Source organism: Oncorhynchus masou, chromosome 1, assembly GCF_036934945.1.
Source record: "Oncorhynchus masou masou isolate Uvic2021 chromosome 1, UVic_Omas_1.1, whole genome shotgun sequence".
Classification (NCBI taxonomy): Eukaryota; Metazoa; Chordata; class Actinopteri; order Salmoniformes; family Salmonidae; genus Oncorhynchus; species Oncorhynchus masou.
The window spans coordinates 46,860,960-46,879,627 of NC_088212.1; the positions used below are offsets into that span (position 1 = coordinate 46,860,960).

The 18,668-nt window shown below is 43.0% G+C and overlaps 1 protein-coding gene across 1 annotated transcript; it reads right to left on the reverse strand.

Moving 5' to 3' along the window:
- Nucleotides 1-2,200: 2,200 nt before the first annotated feature.
- Nucleotides 2,201-5,067, reverse strand: xbp1 (X-box binding protein 1). The gene is given in 6 exon segments (XM_064973093.1): nucleotides 2,201-3,367; nucleotides 3,630-3,713; nucleotides 3,716-3,796; nucleotides 3,919-4,035; nucleotides 4,150-4,246; nucleotides 4,740-5,067. Coding segments are annotated over 6 exon segments (1,167 nt in total). The 5' UTR covers nucleotides 4,961-5,067; the 3' UTR covers nucleotides 2,201-2,800.
- Between the last annotated feature and the right edge of the window lie 13,601 nt (nucleotides 5,068-18,668).

The window sequence follows — 18,668 nt, forward strand, 5'->3', positions numbered from 1 at the left end:
GTGTGTTGTGTTGAATTCAATTTTACAGAACTTGTGGATATCAGAGCACATAAGGAAGAATACGAAACAACCCTAGTTCTGCTTAAACCAACTTGTCGTTCTCTTGCTCAACATGGCCATGACATATTGTTGTTATTTACAGTAACAGTCAAACATTCAGGCTGTCAACAACTGATTTCACCACAATAACATTTTAATGAAAGCGAGAATTGGTAGTTGTTTTTTTAAACCTTTGGTTTCAGTAGAACAGCTGTGAGCTAGTTTTATTCTCTGTTGTGGTTGAGAGTAGAAGAGGGGAAATGTGCTCTGCCTCTGCTGCTAACCACACTGTTCAGAAGAAGTCACTGCGTGTCAAAAGCACCACTAGTGGTTCCACACACTGCAGCCTAGTAATAGGCTAAGGTACGACAAAGGGAAAATACAAAATGGACAACGTTCTGAATAAGAAATGACCCTTGCTGTAAATTACATTTTCTAAACGTCTTCCTCTTTATAGTACCGGTGTTGTTGTTAACCCATAAGGTGAATATGCCCCTACAGGTGCAGATCTAGGATGAATTTGCCCACAAATCCTAACCTTGGGGGAAATGCTTATGCAAATCAGATGCAGAACTGACCCAAGACAAGCGGGTGCTACACTGTTGTTGTTTAACCAGTCCCCTCCCTGATCTATACTCGTTCACAAGCAGCAGGAGACAAAGCAAACAGACAGTGAGAGACAGACACTAAAGAGTTAAGATCAATTACATCAGAAGTGTATTTGAGTAGCTGATCTAATCAGCTAGTACAGTGATAGGGTTCTATACTGAACAAGTAACAGGCGGACCCTCGATACATAATAATAGGGCATACTTTTTACGTCCCCAGGACTTTCGACAACCTGGTCTCAGCGCCTTTTGTACAATTTTGTACGTAAATCTGTGACACTCCATTCAGTATGATGTGTTCCGTTTCTTATGGTATGTATTAGTTTGTGGATGTCCATCACCCATTTCGTATATGTTACGAATTACAGTTCGTATTATATTACGAATTTGCAAAACGTACAATATGTTACGATTTTGTAAAAACGTGTGCTGTTTGCTAGGCTAGGGTTACGGGTTAGGTTAAAGCGTTAAGGGAAAGGTCAACTAAAAGAGTTAAGGTTAGGGTTAGCTAACAGGCTAATTAATTGCAAAGTTGCTAATTAGCTAAAATGCCAGTTGTCCAACATTTGTGTTGCTAGACATTCGTGTTATATGGCCAGTCATCCACCCGACAAATTTTTTACCTTAAACTAATTTGATTGTCCCGGATTTGTTTACTGTTACGTCTCGCCTATGAGACCAGACTGCTTTGAAGGGGGTTGTCTTCTCTCCCATCTAAGCATAGCAGCACAAATAGACACACCGAAAGACAGCACACAGAGGACTGAAAGACTTTGTGATGAGATGTCACCCTAACAGCTTATATAAAAAAAAAACAAGGCCAGACTGACCCTGTAAGGATAAATCCCAGGGAAAATCCCTGTGTCTCAGGCACCTCCATGTTCTTAGTTATGTAATAGATGTGTGTACATGTGCAAGAATACAAACATTTGTTTCACATGGCTTCCCTTAAGCCTTATCTGACCTTGGGTCCACTGCACTGGAACCTAGTCAGATCAGTGACATATCATTAATCTCTACTTCTGCCATATTATCGGCTCTAGAAGGAAACACTGGGGCCAGGTGGCAATTGGATATTTACCCCGAAGACATGAATGCCTTGCTAGTTATTTTAAAATGAGCTGACAGATGGTCTGAAGAAAAGCAAAACCACTGGGCACAGACATCAATTCAATGTTGGTTCATTGAAATGGAAACATTGAGTCATTGTGCCCAGTGGGAAGGTCTCGAGTCCTGCATTTTACATTAGAGTTTAGAAACTTCTCGCTCAAGCCACACTTTCAGAGAAACTCTATAGTGAGGCCATGTTTCTTGCTTTGCATTTCCTGTACGGCCTTTGAGGCTTGAATCAAAGAAGCCAAATGTTGGCTCCTTGGAGTAAGCAATTGGATTCAACTTATACAATTGGCCAGAAGTTCAAGCGTTTACTGTGGTATCTCAATTGTCTACAATAAACATATATTCAAGAGACCCAGGCTTGCACTGTCCGAGGGTGTATTCCCTGCCTACCCTCTGATCGAACACCTTGTCTGTAAAACCAAGAGCCGGTAAGATGCAATGCAAAGATTTTTTTAATGCAGTAATTTTGATCTACAAGGAGAGTGTTTAACAAAATTATACAGGAGGTAAAGGCCTTTATACATACGGAAACAGATTACATACAGAAGACTCCGGAGCAGAATACACAAATAAATACATTTGTCTTTTTAAAACAGTCAGTCCCAGTCCCCCAGGGAAATATAACTTAAAGAAATACTGGATATTTCACCCATTGGATTTCTCCTTAACTCCAACAATGAGTGGAAAGATTTAAAGCAACCTTACAAATCCACTAGCTGTCAATTAGTGACGGCAAACTAAGGTGTCAATAACTGCATCTCCCACAAGCAAATGCAGGATCGCAAAATCATAGACCTGTAAAAGGAGATTAACTTTGGTTTGAACCCCCAAGATGAGGTACACGCTAGCTAGCCTTGTCTCGATCAGTTTATGCTGTATAGCCATTGGTAATCGGCACTGCTGGGACAGCCTATCAATATTAAGCATTAATGTACTGTATTCACTTAACACTACACTAAATAGCAGTGAGTTCATAATAGGTTGGATCATTGATTAATGGGATGTGGGATCCCAATGGGATGTTCAGAATCAGATCAGACACTGATCAACTGGGGGAACAGTTCGTTGGCGAACACGTCATCCCAGGAACCCTCTGAACAGAGCGGGGATGACATGTCGCTGATGGGGGAAGGGGACCGCTCGTATCCGGAGTCGCTGTAGGCATCCATCAGGTAGGCACCAGTCTTCTCTAGGCTACCCATGGCCAGGTCAGAGGTCACAGACAGGAAGTCATCCAGAACCCCATGATTTTTAGGGATGACCACTTCTTCCGGCTCATCTTTGACACACACGTCAACCTCATTGGCCACAGAGAAGACCTCAACCATCTTTATCCCTGTCACACTCTCCTCGTGATTCACTTCCTGCTGCCCGAGGACACACACCTCCACAGGCTTGGTGTAGATGTGGTCAAAGTGGATCAGTTCATTAAGGGCCTCCAGCTTAACTGGTGTGGCCCCCAGAGCTGCAGGTGAGGGGGCAGGTACTCCTCCCCCCCCTCCGACCAGCAGCACCGCCTGCTCCTGGATCTCCTGCTCACCACACTCCCTGAGGAACAGCTCTGGGTGAAGGATGTCAAGAATGCCCAGCAAGAGATCAGACTGGAGGGGAGAGGGAGCGAGCAGGTTACAACTCTGAACATGGAATGGCAGAACTGGAACTTACCAATAGGCAAGATGAGCATTATAAAAGCACTTTGAGCTACTGGAAAATGGACTAGACTAAATGGAGCCAATCAATGACTATAAAGTGCTGAATATCCATCTCCATTTGATAAAGCCCTTATCCATAGCTTACATTAGTGGTCATACATTAGCTGTAGCAGACAAAAAAATGGTGTCCATAGTGGTCTACGTGTCTCACCTCAGAGTCTGTAGAGTCAAGACTATCTGTATCCATTGGGAAATCTTCAGATTTGAGAATTGCTGGGCCTGCACCTGCTGCAGAGGCACACATAGCCTGAGTACTGCAGACTCAGAAGACCCGATCCCCAAAACTGCATCAATCCCATTGGACTCCAACACCTGAGCCTAGGATGGGAGAGGAGTGAAGAGTTAAGTGTTAAAAACTGGCTCTGACAGCCAGGTGGCGCAACTGCCCCCCCCAAAAAAAAAAATCTTCTGCATTACCAATAACTCACAAATCTGCTTACATTCTCTTTGGCCTCAAGGGTGTCCAACCCCAGCCTCTGTCTGAGTTCCTTGTTCTCGTTCACCAGACCGCACATCTTTTGCCGTAACAGCCTGTTTTCAACATGAAGTTTCTGGTTCTAGAGAGGAGAGAGAACGAGAGAATTATAATTCTAACACCTTAGTCAGTTTAGGAATAAGAGCAATAAATAGCAGTCATTAACACTGACAATTTATGGACAGAATGTATTTACCTCCAGTTCCATCACCAGAACTTGCTCTTCCAGCTCACCCATTTTGGCTTTTTTTCTGTCTCTGGCTGTTTGGGCTGCAACTCTATTCTTGAGTTTCCTGAAGAGGAAATATTATCTTTTGAAATTGCTGACAAAGCAAGATGACTGACAGGAATGGGAGAGAGTTATTGGTTATTGCAAAATCATCCGCCATGTTCCTGTCATGCAGGCAGAACAGGTTCCAAATTTCCCGAAACAGGGTGGGAGCAATAGGCTGACTCCTCAAATCTGTTGATATGCGAAGCCGGGTAACATGACAGGGCGAGTCGACGAATAAAAAGTTAAATCTACCATAGTCTAATTTTGAATGTGCAGGATTTATTCTTAGCACAGTTAATGGAAAGACATCGATGACATTCATGGGAATCTGTCCATTTGTGTGGCGTAAGGAGTAGCCGGCTCCCTTTGGTCAACCAATCAATTCACAATTGTTCACCTTTGGTATCACGAGATCGATATGATCGCATCTGACTTCAATAATAATTCATTTATATAGCCATGAGAATAACGTTACAACTAAATACACCAAATTGGCTATTCATGAAACTAACCTGCGAAGTTGCTTTTCTTCTGGGCTCAAATGAGTGAGTCTCTGTCTTTTTCGCAGGGGTGGCCCAGTTGTCGAATTTGAGTCGGAATCTGACGAATTCGCTTGGTTTTGCGACGGCAAAACGACAGAAATTGACCGGCTGTAGCCCTGTGTTGAGCTGGAAGAGCCATTCTGTTGCCCAGATATCAAGAGGACTTTATGTCCCGCTGTCCCTACGACCATATTATTTATCCTTATAGACTTCAGAAATATTGGGGTAGCTTCAAAGAAACCTAAGGTTTATTTAGGTCTTTCTATCCCTGTCAGTTCTCAAATATAAAAAAGGAGTTCCGCTTCCAATCTATTTCTACAGTCGTGGTGAAATCTGATAGGCTGAAAGACATTGCAATGCTTTCACAGTATGCTCTATGATTGGCTGCAGGGCTCATGCAATTTGCATTCAACTTTCACCCTGCGTTCGCAGTAAAATGCTTGCCTCTTCTTCATGGAAGGTGTAATTTCCCTTCTAACCTACGCTTGGCACAAATAACAAACCCGACCCATTTAAAATTCCCAGCAAAAATACTAGAAACAAAAGTATTGAGGTTATTCACCCTTATTACTTTATTTTTCTAAACGAACTTTAGTTCTCAAAATAGCCATACAGTAGATGTACTTGTATTCAGTGGTGGAGAAAGTACTCAAATGTCATACTTGAGTAAAAGTAAAGATACCTTAATAGAAAATATTAAAAGTGAAAGTCACCCAGTAAACTACTACTTGAGTAAAAGTCTAAAAGTATTTGGTTTTAAATATACTTAAGTATCAAAAGTAAATGGAATTGCTAAAATGTGTTTAAGCATCAAAAGTAAAAGTATAAACAATTTCAAAATGTTCTGTCAAATGTAAAGAGTACTTTTGGTTGTAAGGGAAAATGTATGGAGTAAAAAGTACATCATTTTCTTTCGGAATTTTGTGAAGTGAAAGTTGTTAAAAATGTAATTAGTAAAGTACAGATACCCCCAAAAATGACTTAAGTAGTACTTTAAAATATTTTCACTTAAGTACTTTACACCATTGCTTGTCTTCTAACATGTAGGACAATAACCTGTTGACCTCCAAAGTACACTAGCTTACAATTACAGTTGTAAAAGAAGACTATATTACGATGGTGTCACGCCCTGACCTTGGAGAGACGTTTTATTTCTCTATTTGGTTAGGTCAGGGTGTGATGTGGGGTGGGCAGCCTATGTTCTATGTTTTGTATTTCTTTGTTTTGGCCGGTTATGGTTCTCAATCAGGGACAGCCATCTATCGTTGTCTCTGATTGGAAACCATACTTAGGCAGCACTTTTTCCCACCTGTCTTTGTGGGTAGTTAACTTTGTTTGTGGCACTGAAGCGTCACGGTTGTTGCTTTCGGTTGTTGTTTTTTTGGGCAACATTTTTAAAATAAAAGGAAAATGTACGCTCATCATGCTGCACCTTGGTCTTCTTCCAGCAACGGCCGTGGCAGATGGACTATTGTATAGGTTCTTTATAGAATAGTCATTGCAGGAGATTCAGTTGTTTTCACCTTGTCACTACAATCCCATTAATTTTGTCCTCCCCATTCAATAGCCAATACAGTTTGCATATCCATATTGAATTTTGATTATGTCCCTGCCATTGCACATCTGGCATACATCTCACTCATAGTGGATAACTTTCAGGTCAAATAATGGAAAATAACTGTTTTGTAGTTTGTGATGCAAAGGATTTGTGATTTTCATCATGTATCCTACTGGGGGAATTCATATGAATTCTTATTAGTTTTTGTTTTATTATTCCCCATACCTTATTCATAGTGGGACATATTCAACATTTATTCAAAGAAGGTGTGGCTTGGAATCCAGTTTTATATACAGTACCAGTCAACAGTTTGGACATACACTACCGTTCAAAAGTTTGGGGTCACTTAGAAATGTCCTTGTGCTTTTCTTTCAAAACCATTTTTTGTCAATTAAAATAACATAAAATTGATCAGAAATACAGTGTAGACATTGTTAATGTTGTAAATGACTATTGTAGATGGAAACGGCAGATTTTTAATGGAATATCTACATAGGTGGACAGAGGCCCACAATCAGCAACCATCACTCCTGTGTTCCAATGGCACGTTGTGTTAGCTAATCCAAGTTTATAATTTTAAAAGGTTAATTGATCATTAGAAAACCCTTTTGTGATTATGTTAGCACAGCAGTAAACTGTTAAAGAACCAATAAAACGGGCCTTTTTTAGACTAGTTGAGTATCTGGAGCGTCAGCATTTGTGGGTTCGAGTACAGGCTCAAAATGGCCAGAAACAAATAACTTTCTTCTGAAACTCGTCAGTCTATTCTTGTTCTGAGAAATTAAGGCTATTCCATGCAAGAAATTGCCAAGAAACTGAAGATCTCGTACAATGCTGTGTTCTATTCCCTTCACAGAACAGCGCAAACTGTCTCTAACCAGAATAGAAAGAGGAGTGGGAGGCCCCGGTGCACAACTGAGCAAGAGGACAAGTGCATTAGTGTCTAGTTTGAGAAACAGATGCCTCACAAGTCCTCAACTGGCGGCTTCATTAAATAGTACCGGCAAAACACCAGTCTCAACGTCAACAGTGAAGAGGTGATTCCGGAATGCCGCCCCCACCCGACAACAAAATGAGAAAGCATCATTCTGCACTAACTGTAATTTTTATTCAGACATTTAGAACTACACAAATAAATAATCAGAACATTTAAAACTATATAAATATAAAAATATATACAAAAATAAGACTCATATCAAAAGAAGTACCAAAGACTAATAGAAACACATTTTGTTGATTTGGCACTCGAGCATCAATACATTACCCATCCTCCAACACTATCAACCAAGAGTCAATACTAAACCAAATCACCTTGGTGGTGTGCAGACTGGTTTTATATTATTCTTAACGATTTCGCACAAACCAGAAAAAAATGCAACAATATGTCTGTGAAACTATATATTGACAGTATTATGAATGAATTTTGGTTTATGTGGTAGCATTTCGTAGCGTGACTGATTCTACTAATTTACTATTTGTGACTGATTTTATAGTACTGTAAAAAGTTAGAGGTGTGATATTTGAGAAATTCCCCCACTCCCCTTACCTCGGGCTTCCAGTGGGGAGACCTGAGGTCAACCTACCCCCGCCCCCCTTACCATCTCGTACTTCTGAGTGGGAGATGTTCCCAGGCAGTCGCCTGCCTAACTCACAAACTAGAATTAGGGTGCCCACTCCAACAAGGTTAATTGACCCACAGTCCCACAAGGGGACGTGATTTCATTGACGTGACGTACAAATGAGCGATAGAATCGCGCAAATGTCACCATTCCAATTTTTTGGGTGTGGGCTCCCCGTGCCGTCCCCGGCAAGATGCCGCCCTGGGCGGCTGCCCATGTCACCTACACCTAAATCCACCACTGTACCTACTCATTCCAGGGTTTTTCTTTATTTGTATTATTTTTTTCTACATAGTAGAATAATAGTGAATACATTAAAATGATGAAATAACACATATGGAACCCTGTAGTAACCAAAAAAGTGTAAAACAAATGAACATACATTTTGGAATGCATTTCAATTAACAGGTGTACCTTGTGTCGTGGAAATTCATGTATACTGAGAGAGACTTGAACCACCATTCAAATGATCAATCTTTATTTAACATTGATTAATTATTGCAATAATGAAACTGGTCGACCCCACATTGTTGTTTGTTGGACAGAGAGCCTAACCTTTTCAGAAAATGCTGGTTCTTAAATAGCTGACACTAAAATACTTAGTTATGGCTGGTTCTACCCCTCCCATGCAGATTGGGGGTATCATAAGCCACTTTGGGGTCATATTGTGGTTATCTGCACCTGGTGTTGTTTTAACCACCACCCAGCTTAGTCTCCCAGATGCAAGAATGATTTTGAGACAATGAGAGATTGTTCTAGTCCTAAACTATCCCGAGTAAAACATATTCTTGACCATATGCCCAGATTAGCTGCAGGGAGCTAGAGTGGAGACCATAAAAACACAGCGTCAGTAGAACAGAAATGTCTTACTATTTGTTAAATATTAATTGTTAACTATTAATATCAAACAAATTAGGTTACTATGTAATCTTTCTCTCACACTTGTTAAAAATTCATTTGTGGAATATCTTTCCTTCTTAGTGCGTTTGAGCAAATGAGGTGTGTTGTGACAAGGTAGGGGTGGTATACAGAAGATAGCCCTATTTGGTAAAATACCAAGTCCATATTATGGCAAGAACAGCTCAAATAAGCAAAGAGAAATTACAGTCCATCATTACTTTAAGACATGTAGGTAAGTCAATCCGAAAAGTTCAATCATTTTGAAAGTTTCTCCAAGTGCAGTCACAAAAACCGTCAAGCGCTATGATGAAACTGGCTCTCATGAGGACTGCCACAGGAAAGGAAGACCCAGTGTTACCTCTGCTGCAGAGGATTAGTATATTAGTTACCAGCTTCAGAAATTGCAGCCCAAATAAATGCTTCACAGAGCTCAAGTAACACACACATCTCAACATCAACTGTTCAGAGGAGACCGCGTGAATCAAACCTTCATGGTCAAATAGCTGCAAAGAAACCACTACTAAAGGACACCAGTAATCTGATGGAAATCTGTCTTTTGGTCTGATGAGTCCAAATTTTTGATTTTTGGTTGCAACCGCCATGTCTTTATGAGACGCAGAGTAGTGTTACGACGACCGCCGAGCGCCGCCCGAACAGGAAGAGGCACCATCTTCGGCAAGATTTGTGACAAGTAGGTGGTTCTCACCGTGAAGCATGGAGGAGGATGTGTGATGGTGTGGGGGTGCTTTGCTGGTTACACTGTCAGTGATTTATTTAGAATTCAAGGCACACTTAATCAGCATGGCTACCAAAGCACTATGAAGTGACGCGCCATCCCATCTGGTTTGCGCTTAGTGGGACTATAATTTGTATTTCAATAGGACAATGACCCAATACAACACCAGGCTGTGTAAGGGCTATTTGGAGAGTGATAGAGTACTGCATTAAAATGACCTGGCCTCCACAATCACCCGACCTCATCCCAATTGAGATGGTTTGGGATGAGTTGGACCGCAGAGCGAAGGAAAAGCAGCCAACAAGTGCTCAGCATGTGTGGGAACTCCTTCAAGACTGTTGGATAAGCATTCCAGGTGAAGCTAATTGAGAGAATGCCAAGAGTGTGCAAAGCTGTCACCAAGGCAAAGGGTGGTTACTTTGACGAATCTAAAATCCAAAATATATTTTGATTTGTTAAACACTTTTTTGGTTTCTACATGATTCGATGTGTTATTTCATAGCTTTGATGTCTTCACTATTATTCTACAATGTAGAAAATAGTAAAATATAAATAAATAAGGAAAAACCCTTGAATGAGTAGGTGTGTCCAAACTTTTGACTGGTACTGTATATTAAATTGATTGGACCTGATTTAGAAAGGTTAACACCTGTCTATATAACGTCCCACAGTCCAAAAACCAAGCCATGAGGTCGAAGGAATTGTTCGTAGAGCTCAGAGACAGGATTATGTCGAGGCACAGATTTGGGCAAGGGTACCAAAAATATTTCTGCAGCATTGATGGTCCCCCAAAAAACAGTGGCCTCCATCATTCTTAAATTGAATAAGTTTGGAACCACCAAGACTCTTCCAATAGCTGGCCGCCTGGCCAAACTGAGCAATCGAGGGAGAAGGGCCTTGGTCAGGGAGAGCTCTAGAGTTCCTCTGTGGAGATGGGAGATGGGAATAACCATCTCTGCAGCACTCGACCAATAATGCCTTTATGTTAGAGTGGACAGACGGAAGCCACCCCTCAGTAAAAGTCACATGACAGCCCGCTTGGAGTTTGCAAAAAGGCACCTAAAGACTCTCAGACCATGAGAAACAAGATTCTCTGGTCTGATGAAACCAAGATTGAACTCTTTGGCCTGAATACCAAGTGTCTCGTCTGGAGGAATCCTGGCACCATCCCTACGGTGAAACATGGTAGTGTCAGAATCATTCTGTGGGGATTGTTTTCAGCAGCATGGACTGTGAGACTAGTGAGGATTGAGGCAAAGATGAAAGGAGCAAAGTACAGAGAGTTCCTTCATGAAAAGCTGCTCCAGAGCGCTCCGGACCTCAGACTGGGGCAAAGTTTCACCTTCCAAAAGGACAAAGGCCCTAAGCACACAGCCAAGATGACACAGAAGTGGCTTCGGGACAAGTCCCTGAATGTCCTTGAGTGGCCTAGCCAGAGAGACCTGAAAATAGCTGTGCAGGAACGCAGCTGGGAGAATGGGAGAAACTCCCCAAATAAAGGTGTGCCAAGCATGTAGCGTCATACCCAAGAAGACTCGATACTGTATTCATTGCCAAAGGTGCTTCAACAAAGTACTGAGTAAATGGTCTGAATACTTATGTAAATGTAATTTTCCAGTTTTTTTATTTTTATAAACTAGCAAACATTTCTAATAACCTGTTTTTGCTTTGCCATTATGAGCTATTGTGTGTAGATTGATGAGGGAATACAAAAAAAACATAACATAACAAAATGTGGAAAAAGTCAAGGGGTCTGAATACTTTCCGAAGGCACTCTATATATTGTTGATTAGATGAGTTTATTAGTCACATGCGCAGGGTCGCAAATGTGATTGCAGGGTACAGTGAACTGCTTAAGCTCCAAGCTCCAACAGTGCAGGTCAAAAAGAGAAGTGAATGGGATGGAGTTTTGGCCTGCATGGTGACATCACCAGGTGGTAAATTAGTTACTAGAACAATAAAAAATAGAGTTCCAAATCTCTCTGCCAATAACAGCTAGTTTTCTGTTTTCCCCTCCCCACTCAGACCACTCCCGAACTAAATTCTTGCTTAAGAAATTGCTCTTCTCTAAGAAGCTATTTTTGTGTCTTTTTGACCATTTTAATTGAAAACAATCACTGTAAGGTACTTTTATCCATAAATGATTTGATATTGAGATAAAAGAAAATTGATGCATTATGACCTTAAATGAAGTTTGAGATGTTTTTATATTTGTTTTTCACAAATGTGGTAGATTGTGTAGATCTGTAGGGAAAAAAATCAAATTTAATATCTTTTTACATTTTTAAGGTAGCAACATGTGAAGACTGTGCAAGGGTTGTGTAGACTTTCATTAGGCACTGTAAGTATAGAAGAGAGGGCTCTTCTGTGGAAGGACATAATGAGAACATTGTAGCTAAGTAAGTAAAGCCTTGTCTGAGCCAGAACGGCCCATAGGGCAGGAGCCTATCTCCCTTTTCTGTAGCATGGGGCAGCTTGATGTAGAAGTATACACCCTGGACAGGGTGAAAAAAAAGTGTTACTTGTTAAACAAATATTTTTCTCAGAACAATTTTCTAATTTGGCAAGTGCGCCAATAATTTACACAGTCTTTTTTTTTCCAAGGGTGCCAATCATTTTGGTTGTGACTGTACATCCTGTATCGGTGGGTACCTACCAGGCCATCTTTCTAACGGTTTTGTAAAGTCAATAAAGATTAAGCAAACGTCTGGGTGGGGCAAAACATAAGGGTGAAGAGTTCCAGGGAAGAGTATGTGATATACAGGTATTTAGTATGTTATATTTTTTGATTACTCATTGCTTCACAGTTAGGGACAACTTGCTATGCGTGTGTTTCATTCACTTTGACAGCCCTAGTTTTAACTCATATTTTCATGTGAAAAAAATGCATTGGTATCCATGAGAGATTGTTGTAATAATTGCAGTCAAGTTAGGATTCAGAGCATGCTGATCATGGTGTGGTCAGGAGATAAACAGAGTTTACAGAAGTTAGCACAATTAAGCCACTGTTTTGTGTGAAGGGATACAGTATGTAGCTAAAGGAGCAGTTAAAAGAGCACTGTCTTACACAGAAGGCATTGAATGTGTTTAGCCTAAAGATCCAGGGCTAGGTTAGTCTACCATAGAGAGAGAGGCACTGAGAAGCACTGTGTCAACAGTAAACCTAGTGACCCGCCCTATAGCACCCAGACCAGACCAGACCCAGCCTATAATCACTACGTACAAGCACCAGGAGGGAGGGAGGGAGAGACCCCAAACCTCCCCAGGCCGGAACACACCAAAGGCAAACTCTATGATTAGGGGATTTGGGGGTCTGAATTACAGACCACTATTCATATAGGCTTAGTTAACCCCCATAATAAACCTCACAGAGAGAGAAAGAGAGAGAGAGAGAGAGAGTGCACAAGGCATTTATGTTCATTTATAACCCAGAGAGAGCACAAGGCATACATCATTATTGTTCTGTTCCATTCCAGAACACATATGGGTTCCAGATGCCCTCATTTTCCAGAAGAGCAGCCTAATGTTTGAGTTAAATGACATGGTAAAAATCAACAAGGTTACGTGTGTTAAAGTATTTTTTAAATAACTATTAAAAAAGGCTAGATAAAATCAGACCACAACAATAAAGCCTTTTTTTTTACAAAAAGATCACCATTCCTTTCTGGATTTGTTGTAGCCTATATTTTTGCTTTGTCTGAACTAGATTGATATGTTTTGTGTTTTTTTTTGTGGATCCAGGAAGAAAAGCTGCTTCTTCTGCAAAAGCTAATGGGAGTCTGAATAAACCAATGCCCAATGATCCACCAATGTACTGTATTCCAGTTTATCCTGGTTACTACAGTATAGGCATTGGATGCAGGATCTCTAGTTTAGTTGGTAAACATTGACGCCCATGTGTGCCTAGCAGGGCGGGTTCTGTCCTGGCCTCCCCAGCACCACTGATAATGGTGTGGATAGACAATAGGGGGTGATCAGGGTCACACCCTGGCCTAACCCTGGGATAGTGGCCAGCTGTGATGGGGCCATGATGTTTACCCACCTGATCACACTCTGCACTACAGTACACACCCTACTATGGTGTGGTCACCGGCTCTAGCCTTCCCAGCCACCTCCATCTCTCTGAATCTCGCTTTCTTCGGGTTTACGTCTTCAACGCTTTTATCCTCTCCATCTTTCTCTTTGTATTTCTGACTGTTTCTCTGTCTTTCTCCCTCCCTGTCGCTGTCTCTCTCTGCATTTCTCTTTTTCTCTGTCTTTCTCTCCGTGTCCCTGTCTCTGTATTCCTCAACATTTCTCTTGCAACACTTTCTGCGTTGTGAAATTCACCAACTGACACACCCGCTGACGCATTGGGGCTTATAATTTCAAGTGAATGCTTAGTATGGGTGTGTGCATAACCTAATATGCATGTGCACATACTAGTATAACCTGGTTTCTGATTCAAAAAAACCTCCCCTGTAAATACCTGGTGTCAATCACACAGCTTTTTAGTTTTATGATAAATTAAGTCTAGAGGATCCATGGTTGAACATTACCTTAAGTTGCCCTTATACCCATGTAGCTACAAAGTAATAGCTGTGGTGACAATCTTGCAGTTACATAGGACATATACCCCTGAACTCCATTACCATGTAATTACATAGCAGTTCCTATGGAAAAACTATCACTGTTTTAGCTACCTATCCATGTTACAAGTATAATAAGCGTTGTGCCGTGTGTGTTATGCTTTTCTTCTCCTTACATCTTCTGATAAGATATCCACATTTTGCATGTGGATCCCCAGTAGAAAGAAGTTAGTGAACCAAGAGACTCAGTAGCTCGGCATAGTGCTTATAACCACTTACTGCAAGTTTATGAGCACTTAAGTGCTTATTAAGGGTCTTTCCAGACTTGAAAATTATGATATAGGGCTAGTTTGCATCATCCGCACTTGTCATTTCTGGACCAGGCCATATTTGTGTATGACAACCTAATTAAATAACCAGCAAAGCCCTTCGCGTTCATCTGACAAATAGTTACAGGTCAAAGATGACATTTCTTGCAGTTGGGAAAAGGCAACGCTTTTGATCTAAGACAATTTGCTGTGTAAATGTATCTAAATCCACTAGTGGAATAGTGTTCATTGTCAATCCCCCATAATTGTCTTAGGGTCTCTGCCAGGGCTTTCTTAGCCGGACAAGCTGTGCTTTGTTCGCCGAAGAGCTGCCGTAGCGCTCTTTTTGTTGCTGTGGGTCATCACATTTTACCCTGCTCTCTGTCGCTGTATGACAACACCAAATGATTAGACACTGTAGGGTGAGACCCTGAAGTCACTTTAGTCTCCATGCCATGGTCATTTATGTTAAGATAGAGGGTCACTAGGAAATATACAGCAACGGGAGACTTAATATAATGGAATTACTGTACACCGTATGTGTTTGTACATGGGGCACCAGGTGTTGAGGATCTGCCACTGAAACGGTAAACCAACATGGAAAACTGTGGGGTTTCACATGTGCACTCATACAATATCTGCAGGATGTATTGGAGTATATTTGCGTAGATAGAGCATATTACTCAAAGCAAGGTTGGTTGTAGCCTACTGCATATCATGCTACACCATATGCTAGTGATAATGTGGTATCCGTGTGCAGTATGGCACAACGCATGGCATTTTGGTTTAGCCCCAGAAACACAAAAAGACTGCATTGAAGAATGTCTTTGGAATGAATAGTCCATCTGATCAGATATTGATGCTGTACTAAACCATTCTACTGCAACATCATTGTCTGATGCAACACCGTGGCAAAAAAGGAGGATATTCAGCTTTCTGACTCACTTATGTACCAATAATTGTTAGTAGAATCTTATGTCATAAGTGTCAAATCCAGTTCCTCAAATTACTATCAGGCAAAATAAAAGCTGTCAAGAGAGGCTAGTTTTAAGGTGACAGTGGGCCCTGGTCAAAAGTAGTATACTATATAGGGAATAGGGTGCCATTTGGGGCAAATTCAGTGTGAATTAATCTCCTGCTGCTTGCCACCCAGTTGAAATGTCCCTTTGAAATGTGTGGCTTACAATACAGAATGCTTTGAGTGACCCCTGGTGGTGCCAACAGTGAGATTGGGATGAATATCAATTGTATTTCCTTCATTACTGCACCCTCTCTCTTCATGCCTGTCTCAAAAAGAATAAAGTTTTCCTCCAATGCGTTTAGAGAAGAAGAATCAAGGATAAACAATCGTAATACACCGTTGTTTTCGCAAACAATTTGTATGACTACTTTAATACTATATTTTTATTGAATACTTTTTTTGTATAGATGTTGCGCTTTTGAGAGGAGAGCTTGCGAGAAAGCATTTAATTGTACTGTGCAGTAGACTATGCTGTATTCTATGCATATGAATAAACTTGATTGATTGATCTCTTTGGGATGCTGATCCCCTCCCACTAGATGGAGATGGAGCAGAAGCAGTCTCATTTTCCAAAATGTGTTCCATGCCAACAGCGACACTGTCGGAGTGTTCTCACATCCAAAACACAAGTCATATCCTGTCTCTCTCATTTTGTCACACCCTGATCTGTTTCATCTGTCCTTGTGATTGTCTCCACCCCCCTCCAGGTGCCGCCCGTCTTGCTCATTATAGTTCTCTGATTGTCCGTTGCCAGTTCGTCTTGTTTGTCAAGTCAACCAGCGTTTTTCTCAGCTCTTGCTTTTCCCAAGTCTCTCTTTTTCTCGCTCTCCTGGTTTTGACCCTTGCCTGTCCTGTCTCTGAGCCGCCTGCCTGACCACTCTGCCTTCCCCTGACCCTGCCTGCTGTCCTCTACGTTTGCCCCACCTCTGGATTACCGACCTCTGCCTGACATGACCCTGCCTGCCGTCCTGAGCCTGCCTGCTGTTGGCTGAATGCCATGACCGGGCGTTGGACAGTTTACTGGAGCAATTCCACAGGTTGTCTGGGAGGCCACCTACCATGGTGGTAACCCCACAACTCCTCAGTGACTCAGCTGCTAGCAGCGCCGTCTCATCGGTCACTCCACCTTCTCGCGAGCCCCGCTTACCTCCCCAGGAATGCTTCAATGGAGAGCCGAGCACCTGTTGGGCGTTCCTAGCTCAGTGTGCCCTCGTATACGAGCTTCAGCCCTCCTCCTTCCCCTCGGATCGCTCCAAGATAGCCTACCTCATCATGCTGAAGTCCGGGAGGGCTCTCACCTGGGCTACTGCCGTGTGGGAACAACATCCTAGTCTGGAGGGGTTCGTGGGAGAAGTGAGGAAGGTTTTTGATGCTCCATTCTCTGGGAGAGAGGCCGCCCGGAAGCTAATCCAGCTTCGGCAGGACTCCCGCAGTGTAGGAGATTATGCAGCGGATTTCTGCACGTTGGCAGCAGAGTGCTAAGAACCAGGAGGCACTGTTCGATATGTTCCTACACAGCGCCTCGGAGGAGGTCAAGGACGAACTTGCAGCCCTCGATTCCCTCATCGCTTTGACAATCTGTATCGATGGGTGATTACCGGAATGACGGAGGGAGAGGATATTGGATTTAGCTCGCACGCTCAGGGATCCCACCTGGGCTCGTTGCCGAGAGAACCCGAGGCTTCCCGACCTGTCCCGAGGGTTGCCGAAAATGGCTGAATCACTGCTTCCTGAGCCTATGCAGCTAGGCAGAGCTGGGCTGTCGCCAGTGGAACAGCAATACAGGATTGACACGAAAAGTTGTCTGTATTGCAGGACTCTTGGTCATTTCATGTCCTCTTGTCCTTTAAAAGATCAGGCTCACCAGTAGGAACGAGTACTCTGGTGGGCTATATGGAGAACGTTCCTGCTTCCCCTGCTCGCACTCTTTTTCATGCTGTTGTGGGGAGACCAGTCCTAATCTCTCCAGGTTCTCATTGATTCTGGGGCCGACGAGAGCTTTTTGGACACTACCCTGACGTCCGAGCTGAACATCCCCACTTAGCCCCTCTCCATTTCCATGGACGTTAGAGTGCTGGACGGGCACTCTATAGGCCGAGTCACCCACAACACCACTCCCATCAACCTACGTGTGTCTGGGAACCACAGCGATGCCATCCAGTTCCTGCTCACCAAGTCCCCTCAGATTCCCGTGGTATTGGGATTCTCCTGGCTCCAGCAACACAATCCCCTTATTAACTGGTCTACTGGTGCCATCATGGGCTGGAGCCCGTTCTGCCACGCCCATTGTCTGAAGTCAGTACAATGTGCCCCGGAACGTCTTCCCGGAGGCTCAGAAGGTGCCACAGGCCTCTCCGCCATTCCCGCAGAGTACCAGGACCTCCGGAAGGTGTTCAGCATGGCCTGGGCCATTGCACCTGCTGCACCGACCTTATGACAGTGGGATTGACCTTCTCCCTAGCACGACACCGCCCCGGGGATGACTTTACTCTCTGTCGGGAACAGAGACAAATGCGATGGAGACCTACATCGGGGACTCCCTTGCTGCAGGATTCATCCGTCCTTCTTCTCCCGCCGGGTATCGACTACCGTGATCTCAACGACAATGGTGAAGAACCACTACCCGCTACCACTCATCTCCTCGGCCTTTGAACCGCTCCAGGAGGCCACCGTGTTTTCCAAGCTGGATCTACAGAACACCTACCACCTGGTGCAGATACGGGAAGGAGACGAGTCAAAAACCGCCTTCAACACGGCCAGCGGTCTCTAGGAGAATCTGGTAATGCTATTTGGCCTTACCAACACCCCTGATGTGTTCCAGGCTCTGGTCAATGATGTACTCTGCGACATGTTGAACCGGTTTGTCTTTGTCTACCTAGATGACATACTCATCATACTCATGCTTTATCCGGGGTTAGAGCACCCTGGCTTCCCCCCTGTCTGCACTCACCTCGCCCAAAGTTCTGTTCACGTGGACTCCAGCTACTGACCGGGTGTTCCGGGACCTCAAACGTCGCTACACCACAGCTCCCATCTTGGTTCATCCGGACCCTTCCCGTCAATTCATGGTGAAGGCCGAGGTTTCTGATGTCTCCCACCACCTCAAAGCCATGGAAAATAACTACAATGTGGGGAATGTTGAGCTTCTCGCTGTGAAGATGGCGTTGGAGGAATGTAGGCACTGGCTGG